The 10,988-nt window shown below is 48.5% G+C and overlaps 1 protein-coding gene across 1 annotated transcript in view; it reads right to left on the reverse strand.

Moving 5' to 3' along the window:
* Positions 1–9,672, reverse strand: part of CYTH1 (cytohesin 1) — an 80,158-nt gene extending 70,486 nt beyond the window's left edge. Inside the window, exon 1 of the mRNA XM_025279617.3 lies at positions 9,523–9,672. Within this exon, the coding sequence (XP_025135402.1) occupies positions 9,523–9,544 (22 nt within the window). The 5' untranslated portion in view covers positions 9,545–9,672. The remainder of the gene's footprint in view (positions 1–9,522) is intronic.
* Between the last annotated feature and the right edge of the window lie 1,316 nt (positions 9,673–10,988).

Below are 10,988 nucleotides of genomic sequence, written 5' to 3' on the forward strand. Positions count from 1 at the left end.
TGGGCTGAGAGCAGTCAATTGACCAAAGGCTGGCTTTAAAAACTTCTTCACAAACGCCACCATAAATCAGCATGCTCGCTTAGGAATCTAAGCCCCAAAGTCTTTTTCAGCCCGCAGAGCTAAGTCTTGCATCAGAACCCTCGGTGATCCCTCCAGGGGATGGTCTAACAGACAGCCCCTGACAGGAGGCACACCGATGAAGCTAGGGTGGTGAGATGGATGCTGGAAGAATGGCAACTGCCCTTCTCGTGAAGAAACACGGTGCCTCCACAGCGGTCTCCTGTTTCACTGCTGAGTGTCCTCTCTCAGCACCTTCTTTTAGTTCATTGTAAATGGTGAGAGATGAAGAGCCACACCAGAGGGCCCTGGAAGTGGTGGGCAGGCCAGCTTCAGGACAGATCTGTAGGAGGCAGGACTCCTGTATTAACCTTCACCTGGTTACCTGGCCTTCCCACATAAACTCTGGTTGCCCAACCACAAGACGGGTCTGGCTCCAGGGAATCCTCAAAGGCCAGGAGGGCCATTCCTGTCACCACACCAGCCCCCATTCACCAAAGGCCCCAGGAGAGACCAGCACAACCGAGCAGACTAAGAAAGAGAGGGCTTTACTATACAATCCAACAAACCCCTCAAATCTCAACCCTAACAGGAGCGACAGGCTCTTTCAATATTAATCTGTTTAACAACCTGTAACATAGGTTTTAATCAAAAAAGTAAACAAAATGTATCAAGACATGGAATCATGGAATTGGAACTCCTAATTCCAAGAGAAAGTTTAGAAAAGGTATGTAAAAGTGCAAGTATGTAAAAGTAAAGACAGGGGTGTGAAATAATAGGAAATGTAAATAAGCAGGCTATTTGGAGCAACGTGGATGGGCCCAGAGACTAACATACTAAGTGAAGTCAGTTAGACAAAGACCATATCATAATTATCACTTATACGTGGAACTTAAAAAGTAAAACAAGTAAACTTATTTACAAAACAGAAATTCTCACAGAAAACAAACATATGGTTACCAAAGGGGAAGGGGGCACAGGGATAAATCAGGCATTTGGGATTAATATATACACACTACTGTACATAAAACAGATGACCAATAAGGACCTACTGTACAGCACAGGGAACCATATTCAATATCTTATAATAATCTATAATGGAAAAGAAGGTGAAAAAGAATATACATACAAATGTATGTATAACTTAACTGTGCTGGAGGTGCTGGAGAAGACTCGTAAGAGTCCCTTGGACTGCAAGGAGATCAAGCCAGTCAATCCTAAAGGAAATCAACCCTGAATATTCATTGGAAGGACTGATGCAGAAGCTGAAACTCCAATACTCTGGCCACCCGATGCAAAGAGCTGACTCATTGGAAAAGATCTTGATGCTGGGAAAGACCAAGGGCAGGAGGAGAAGGGGGCGACATAGGATGAGGTGTTTGGATGGCATCACCAACTCAATCCACATGAGCCTGAGTAAATTCTGGGAGATAGGGAAGGACAGGGAAGCCTGGCATGCTGCAGTCCACAGTGTAGCAAAGAGGTGAACATGTCTTAGCGACTGAACAACAACAATAACTGAAATCACTCTGCTGTATACTGAAACTAACACATTGTAAATCAACTATACTTCAACTAAAAAAAAAAAAAGAACGAGCAGGCCATGCGGCAGAAGTGGTGAGCACAGGGGCTCTGAAGTCTGGGAAACCTGCTTCCAATACCAGTTGTACAGCTCATCAGTCAGGTCACCTATTATAAATAAATCTCTCAACCTCTATCTCCTCACCTGTTAAGTGGGCGTGGCCACTGTACCTCCCATCCAGGATTAATGTGAGGATTAAGGAAGAACATACGAAAAATGTTCAACAGTGAACTTAGTGCACAGCACAGTTACCTGCTGGAGGTACAGGGGTAACACGTAGTCTGTGATGTTCCCACCTCATTTGATCCCAAGGTTAGGTGTTTTACTCAAAAGTATCTCTCACCCAAAACACACTGAAGACTGGAACCCTCCAGGCTCGTACAGCATTTATTATGTCTCCATCAGAGCATCTGTCATATATCCATATATTCTGACTGAAATTTTTCAACTCATCAACTACCCTGCACTTTGAGTTTCTTGAAAACAGGGCCCATCTTTTAAAATTCTTCACAGCCTTGGCATCAAGCAAATGCGTAACACAAAGAAGATAATGAAAAATGGGATGGATAGATGGATGGATGGTTGGAAAACTATTTAGAAGGCAAGAAAGACAAAGGAATCAAACATTTTTTTCAAGCCTCAGTAACTGAAGTGATAAGAAAATGGGGATAAAAATAGAAAAAAAAAAAGAGTCTGGAGGAGAGAGTAAGACAGGAGAGAGGCAGAAGGCTGTGTTCCGACGTTGAATTCAAGATGATGATAGGATACCCACAGGGAAACATCGAGTAGGCAACCGGAAACACAAGAATACAGCTAAAAATCAAAACATTCTCAATTTCAATTACTAGGGCTGTTGGAAACAGTATTTCAGGGAAGCAGAGATCATAACAGAAAGTAATTTAAGCTAAAAAGGTTGCAAAAACACATGCAGTCCTGCAGCTGCTGTGTATAAAAGCCTCAACAGACAAAATGAAATATGAGTCCCATCCTACGTGGCATTCACAGCACACAGTCCATGAATACCTTAATCCAAGGCTGGTTCAGAGTAATTTTCAAAAAAAGAGTCTGCAAACAGTCTTAAGTCTCCCCAAATTAAAAACAAGTCTCTCCATTCTGCACTGCCTTCTAGCTGCTGCCCCCTCTCTCTAGTTTCCTATAAAGAGCCATCTATACACATAATACAACTGCACAGTCCCGTCCCCTTTCCGGGCCACTTTCTCTGCCCAGCCCTTCAACGGGGACATGTCCAAGACGATGTCCCTGGACCGCTTCTCAGCACGCCACATGATCCCCTCCCTGCTTCCCCTCCCACTGAGTGCCGGTTCTGGACCAGCGGATGGTCTGTACAGATCTCAGGACTCCACTCAGTGTGTCCTCACCTGAGCTCGTGTTCAACTCTACACACTCAGTCTACACACGCTGTATGCAACTGCTCTCCCCAGACTCATTCGGCTTCCTTACCTTCCTTGGATGCTGTCTCTCCCAAACTCTGGCAACCACATCCTATTGATTTCAGGTCCTCACTCAGTCCTGCAGTTGTTCGCCCCTTCCCCCCACCCCTAGTGCCTTAACTCAGGCCCCACCCTCTCCCCCACCTGGACGCCTGCAACAGCTCCCAGAAGGACTCTGGCTGCACCACACCACAGGGGATCTCTCTGAAATGCAAAATAATCACCTGGACACAGCCTAGCCTCACCCCCTTTACAGAAGATCCCTGTGGCACAGACAGGAAAGTCCTGGGTTCTAACGCAGGAGCCCATCCAAGCACACAGAGCCACTGGCAGCTTCCCAAAGGGGCCAGATTCTCCAGCCATGCTGGTTCATCCTTGGCTTGAAATGGATGTCTTTGCCATATTTGCCTAGTTGGCACCAACTCATCTTTCAAAGTCCAGCCCAAATGCCAGCTCCTGCATGAACTGTCTTCTGCCCCATTCAGTTCGACCCCAGCTCCAAGCAGAACTGCTCTCCTTTCTGTGCCTACATTTTCCTGCACACTTGCCACACCCACTCTGACACTCCCCTTCACAGCCTCCTTCTACATCTGTCTCTTCCTGCTCGGCTCCAAGCATCTGTGATAGCAAGGGCTGTACGATGTGGTCGCGAGTGCCTGCTGACTGAGTAAGCCTTTACAAATTGCTCACAGAGCCCAAACCAGTTTCAGGACTACTGGAAGGGGAAGTCTTTCTAACAGCATTAAACCTATTCCATCATTTATACCCAACTTTAATAATTACAATGTAGACTGCAACAATGTCAGAATAAGACATGTTTTTGAAAGAGAAACCTTTTTTTTTTGGTCTCGCAGCTTGCGGAAGCTTAGTTTCCCAACTAGGGATGGAACCTGGGCCCTGGACAGTGAGAGCTCAGAACCATCAGGGAATTCCCAATGAATCCTTCCTGAAGACTTTAAAAAAAAAGAGAGAGAGAGAGAGAGATGGAAGACACAGAAAGCACCCGGCTAAGGAAGGGGACATCCTGACCCTTGCTAAAGGAGCCAGGCCTCACAGGAAGCAGCTCTCAACCCTCTCACCACCACAGCAGCAGAAAGACACAGGCTCGCGCCATCATGGATAGTGAAGAGTAGCAAAAATCCCCTACAGCCTTCACCCTGTATTACGTGTTTGGTGTTTTTTTTTCTGTCCATGCAAAGAGAGAAGCAAAACAACACCACCAGCAGTTTCAGAGGATGTGGGATTCAATTCTTAAAACATTTCTAAATAATTTTCCACCTCCTCCAGGCCTCTTATTGCAACTGAAACTGAGCAACATTAGACAGTTGAGAGGCTGTGTGGCAGTGGAGCAGAGGGACAGGCTCAGGCAAAGCAATTTTCTTTCGGAGCCCCCCGCCCACGACTTAGTCTTGGAGGGCGAGCAGGAAAAGGGCGGAGAGGAGACTCTGCAGGCAACACGGATCTCAGGCTCAGGCTCTCCACCCTCCGCCTCACCGTCTCTCACACACATCCCCACTCTCCTCCCCACCAAGTGACCTCCATGTTTGCTCTCGCCCCTGGAATGAGAAGGCGTCCTCCTCCTAGTTCATACGGACAGCTACCTAATTCTGAAGGCATGAGATACACAAGAAAAAACTCCGTTCGGCAAAATGGCTTTTGACTAACACAGGACTCTCAGAAAGGGGCAAGTATGTGTCCTAAGATCCCACAGACTGAACTATTTATCATTGTCACCCAACCAATAACAACTACAGAACTCACAATTTTCTCCCCTAAAGGAAACATTTTGTTTGTCCAGAAGACAATATATTGGTTGAGAGATCCTCAATTTTTAAGAGAAAAACAAAGGAAAGGTAAATGAGTGACTGCTACAAATGGTCAAAATCCGACCCAAACCCCAGTCAAATTCAAGTATATATTTTCCCCATGCTTAAAACATCAGAGTGAGAAAAACATAAATCTGTTGATTTAATAGAGGCCTTAAAGAAGGAGTTAATCTCAGTTAAATCGATGAACCATTATCTTACATGAACAGCCATAATACAGGTCATAATACACAAATAGACAAAAGAAATTTTTTTAACCTAGCTAGTAATCAACAGATATAATGAGGAACCATTTTGTAACCATTAAATTAGTCTTCTTTAAAAAAGCTTTCATATGCTAATCCTCACCAGTGGCACACTGGTAGTGATACTGGAACACATACCCCCGTATATCGCTAAGAACAGGGTAGCTTGATACAGCCTTTTGAAAAAGCAAATTGACACCACCCATCAAGAATTCCCAAAATGTTTATATCCTCTGACATGTTAATGTCACCCCTGGAAATCTACCTTATAGACCACAAAATGTGTAATTATGGTAACCTTGTGTTCCAGATTTTCTAAGAAAGCCCTGACTTTATGTAATTGTATCCTTTTCAATAAACGCAAATCACTGAGTGGAACTACATTTGGGAACAATGAAAGTCATCAATATCATAGAAAAACGAATAAAATTGGTTTGGCATAGGGTCAAGCACATTCATAAAAGTGTTCCAGTTTCTGTTTGGGATGGGGGAAGGAGGAAAATTCAAGTTCAGCAAATGTTAACTTTTGCCACATAGAAACTGGCTCAATCTATGATTCCCTCCAGAGTCACTGAGCTGCTTCCACTGGGTACAGGGCCCCACGCTTGTTCTTAAGGCACAAAGACCAAACAGCAGATCTCTCCTGGACGCAACAGGCTCCCACGCACAGTCAATCCCGCAGCAGCACCCATGCATGCCACTGCTACACACACCACTGCCCACACCTCACTGTTATCATCTGAGGACGGCAGGTGTGCCTGGTTAAGATCAACATCTCCACTCTCGAGAGAGAGGCTTATTTCTTAAAGGCTGCTTCTCCCTCATGCAGCAGAAAAGGGATAAGCCGAAGCTAATAAAAGCCGAGAGGAGTAAGGTCTGTATCTGAGAAGTAAAGGTCTTGAACAGCACCATGGGTTCAAGGAGCTTAAGAACCTATGGTCAGAAATCCGATTATTTCGTTAGAGTTGTGATATAGAATCGTCACCACTAACATTTCCCATGTTACTACTGGATGGACCCTGCCCATCTCCACCTCAAGACCTTTCATAAGAGAGACGCAGGCAAACCTCTGGAGCAGCAATTTCCAGAGTCAGAGCCGCCATTCGAGAACTGGATTAAAGCAAAAGACTCTCCAAAAATGCACATTCACAAACTCTCACATACAATCTCAGAGGGGCCTGAAAGCCCATTAAGAAGCAGACTGCATGTTAAAAATGTCTGCTTGAATTCAGAAGTCACAAAGAGGAATACAGTCACTGAGTCCTTTCGTGGGCAGGGAACCCTATGAAGGCAAAAATACCTCTTCCTTTTGCAAGTGAGAACTGTGACATCCAGGAAGTACAGTCATCTAATAAGAATGTAAAATGACCCCCCAAAAATCCCAACTATTTCAGGGTTTAAAAAGAAGCTGGGGGGGGTGGATAAAAACCAGCCAACCACAAGCATTAGGGACCTCTTTCTTAAAGTGTCAATTAAGCTTTTAGAAAACCACTAATTCTACATTTTTCCTAAAAGAAAAAAAAAACAACCTTTAAATTTTGTTTAACCTCTCCCCAACTTTACACAGGTGTTCGCAGTACGGTTTATCACACCACGTGTGTAGTTTGAACCATGCTGTACGGATCTAGTGCATTACAACTAGACCAAATAAACAACTCAGGATCAAAGGGAGTGTACAAGAGAAAGGGCTGTTGAACTCAGTGGTGTGGTCTCTGGGTTAGCACAGGACATCAAAGAGTATACAGTTAGGAAAAGCCTTCTGGTAAGTTTTCGAAATTCTCTTTCGTTGAACAGACAAACTCTAAGACACATTCTCTTTCTTTAGCTTATTATAAATGAGTTATGTTTCAAAGGTTTTTATCTAGCCAGGTGATAGCATGGAAATCATAAACCATGTCCCCTAAGATACAATGTTAAAAAAATCATGGTAGTGACCTAGGCTGACTCATGAACCACCGATGGAGGTTATGAGGGAACCCCCTGGACCTGGCATTCTCTTCTTTTGAAATGTGGAATCTGAATAGTTGTCTTATCTTTTGAGGTAAATTCTCTGTAAAACCTAGGAGAGAAATGGCAAGTTCTGGAGACCGAGGCAAACCTTAAAAAGAACTAGGAACATTTTTCTTGTTATGATCATCTTGAACCATTAGGTACTTTTTGTGTGGTAAACCCAACGAGTGGGGAAAATCTTTAAATTAACCTTTCTGCTTCCTCCAATATACAAAGAATATGATTTTTTTTTAAGTTGTATAAATAGAAAGAAAAGAAGAACTTCTTCTTCATCTTTATGTGTGGTCAGCAGAATAAAGGGCCCCAGAGATGGCCCTGTCCCAATCCCAGAACCTGGAAACACGTCGCCCCTACATGGCAAAAAGCGGATTACCATTGTAGAACTAAGGCTGCTGATCCTTATCCTTATTCAGGTGGGCCCAATGACATCACAGAGCCCTAACTAGAAGAGGCAGAAGTCAGAGAGAACTGAGAAGATGCTACCTGCTGGCTTTGAAGGTGGAAGGTGGCCATCAGCCAAGGACTGTGGGCAGTCTCTAGAAGCTGGAAGAGGCAAGGAAACGGACGTTCCTGTTACGACCTCCCGAAAGGAACACACCCTGTAAGCACCTTGATTTTAGCTTAGTGAGACCAAATTTGGACTTCTGACCTCCAAAACTGTAAGATAATAAGGTTATGTTGTTTGTGCCAATCTGTTACAGCCACCACAGGAAACAAATACACCCTGCTTCCATTTACCCTTTCTGAGCACGAATTCATGCCATGCCTGGTGGCAAAGCAGTCATTGTGTTCAAGGCAACCAGACCAACAGCTTCCTGCCTCCAGCGTTGGGTAAGAACACCAGGAGAACGCATGAAGAAAGCCTGGATTAAACAGCAAGAGATGGTACAGCAGCACGCAAAGCTGGAGAAGGCTTCTCCTGGGTGGGCAGAAACAGAGAAGCCTAAGGGGGACTGAAAAGTCCTTTGGGATCAATCTGTGGGGGTGTGTGTGTGTGTGTGTTTTCAATCACAGAGGAAAAGCACGCACTGCTTTTACTTGGAAGGTAACCAGGGGACATCTGATGGATACCGATCCCACGTGCTCTGGATTTCAGGCCACAAGTGTCGGCCTTTCCCCTGTCTGCCACTGTGGGTCATAAACCCACCTATCGCGGTCAGCGGTTCCTCAATGACTTACTCTAAATAAACAGAAAAGTAACAAGGTGCTTCACCTTTCACATTTTACCATACCCCACAACAAAGCTTGCTCCCTCAGAGCTTAAGAAACAAACGTCACCTATGTCACTTAGTCAAGAAAGCGGATTCGCTTCCACTAAGCCACACAAGCATTTCAAACTGCTGTCTGTACTCTGCTTACCAAACCACAAACTTCACCACTTGTTCTATCTGCCATTCTTTCATCTCTTGGGAATAAAACGTTAAATAAATTAACTAAAGCATTCCATATAGCCTTCTGCCACCCTGGCAATCTGAAACCATTTGACAGACGAATGCCCTGCGGATGGCCAACAGTTCCCAGGTGAGGTCGGCAGAAGGCGGCTTTGGAAACGAGTAGTTTTGTCAAGTGTTCGCTGTCGGTGTGGCGTGAGAGCTGTGCCGCGTCTCTGGGCACAGATGAGAAGGCAAAGTTGGATTTCTCGGCGCCCCTCGGGCTCGCCCCGCAGGCGTTGGGGGAACAGCAGCCCAGTTTCCGCGGAGCGGCGGTCAGCCTCGGACCTTGGGGTGGCCGGCGGCCGGAGATCCCGGCCCCGACGGCACCCTCAGGTGGCAGCCTGTCCACTCGGGGTTCGCTGCCTGTGTTTTCTCATTTTTGTTTCTGAACAAAGACATGGACCGGGGTACATAACTTGCCAGCACCGAAGGGGCCGGAAACTACGGAGAACGGCCGGGGGAAGTTGAGCGTTCGCGGGGGAGGCCGGGCCTGCGCGGGACAGCGGCCGGAGACCCCCGCCCGAGACCCCGACCCCAAGACCCTCCTCTCCTCGCGAACCCCGCCCTAGACCCCGGCCTCGAGACAGACCCTCACCCTGGAGGATTTCCGCCCCGGAGACTCAGGCCCCGAGACCCCGGTCCTAGGACTCCGGCCCCAGAGACTCGAGCCCGGCGACCCCCAGCGCCGGCCCCCGAGACCCGGGCACCCCGACGTCGGCCCCCCAGCACCCCTCAGCCTTTAACACTCCGGGCCGCCGGTGACCCCTGCCCTGAGGAGGCCCCCGCCCCGCCCGGCTCGCGTCCGGCACCAGTCCCCGGGAAACGTGAGTCTCCTGAGGCGCGGCCAAGGCGCCGGGCCGGTGAAGGGAGGAAGCGAGGGAGGGGGCGTCCGCCGGCCGAGCCGAGGGCCGTACTGACCGTAGCTGTCGTCCTCGTCCATGGTGCCGGCGCCAGGCTCCGCGCCTGGGCTCGCCGCTCGCCCCGGGTACCGCAGCTCCCGGCCCCGTTCGCCCGGCGCGTCTCAGAGCCCCGCCCCCGGCCCCAAGCCCGCCGCCCGCCTCCCGCCCCTCGTCTCCCGCGGGGCGCCCCGCCCGCCGCCTGCGCACGCGCGCGCGCACACACACAGACACACATACACACACACACAGACACAGAGCCCAGCACGCGGCCGCCCCCCGGCCCGCGCCTGCGCACGCGCGCCCGTCCAGACCCCGCCCCCGGGCCTGCGGCCCCGCCCCCGTCGCCCGCGCGCGCACCCCTGGGGCCGCGTCCTCTACTCTGCCCAGGACTGCGTACGCGCGCCCGCCGAGGCCCCGCCCCTCCAGCTGGCCCCTGGCGCCAAGGCCCCGCCTCTGACCACGCCCCAACCCGAGGCCCCGCCTCGGCCGCCTCCGGGGGCCCAGCAGGTTTCGGATTTCCTAAGGGTGGCGCAGGCCTGGGAAACAGACCAGAGCCTGGCTGCCCACAAAGGTACCAAGGTCGTGTCCGGCCACTCAAGGGCAGGGTGGTCCTCGCTGACGTTAGTTTCGCAGGTCCGGCTAGTCCTTGGCCGAATACCAGAATATTTTGAGTTCATTTTTTCTGCAGTCTGAACCTTAGCTCCGTGAATGTCACCAGTTCATTGCCTTTATATACTTCCTTTTCTTTGTCCTCTGAATTTACCCCGATCAAATTTCAAAGAGAGGCACCTCAGCCTCACAGCATGTCAGGATTTTGGTGACCTTGATTCCTGCGACTCTTAGATTCATACGTTTCTAGGCTGTGCCTTACATGTTTAATTTGCCTGCACTGGGCCGACCGACCAATCCCCACCCACTGGTTAGACTGAGCTGCCCTTTGAGGAGCCTGGGCAGTAGCTCTGCACCTGGAGGTGGGGACATCACCAATTTTTAATTTAGAAAAATAAAGGAAAATGCTGCTTTTCTAGTTGTTCCTGGATGGATATGCTCTTTCTTGGTTTGGTGCTACACATAAAAATTATAAGTGTGTCATTTAGAAGGATCACACAGGGATGGTCCAGGACCCTCCTGTGGACCCTGGACCCCCTAGCACAATGTGCTGTACTGGGGGGTGCTGCGAGAGAAGAGCTCAGCCCAAGGTCCTGGCAATGCCCCTGAAAGGTCAGGGAATATCTCCATCAGGGGGAGTTGTGACCCTCCTCAGCAGTCTGTTTCCTTACAGACCGTTCCAAAATATGCCTCCCAGGAGACAACAAAGGAAAGTCCCTTTCCTCTCGTGGAAAAGGAGTAAATGAATGAGGAAACTCTAGGTTTTCTTTCCACATCTGCTTCCTATTAGCTCTGTGATCTGGGCAAATACCTCAGCCCCCTGGACCTGTCTCACACCTATGAAATGAAGTATCTGCCTATAAAATCCAGGCTTCT

This window comes from Bubalus bubalis, chromosome 3 (assembly GCF_019923935.1).
Source record: "Bubalus bubalis isolate 160015118507 breed Murrah chromosome 3, NDDB_SH_1, whole genome shotgun sequence".
Taxonomy (NCBI): Eukaryota; Metazoa; Chordata; class Mammalia; order Artiodactyla; family Bovidae; genus Bubalus; species Bubalus bubalis.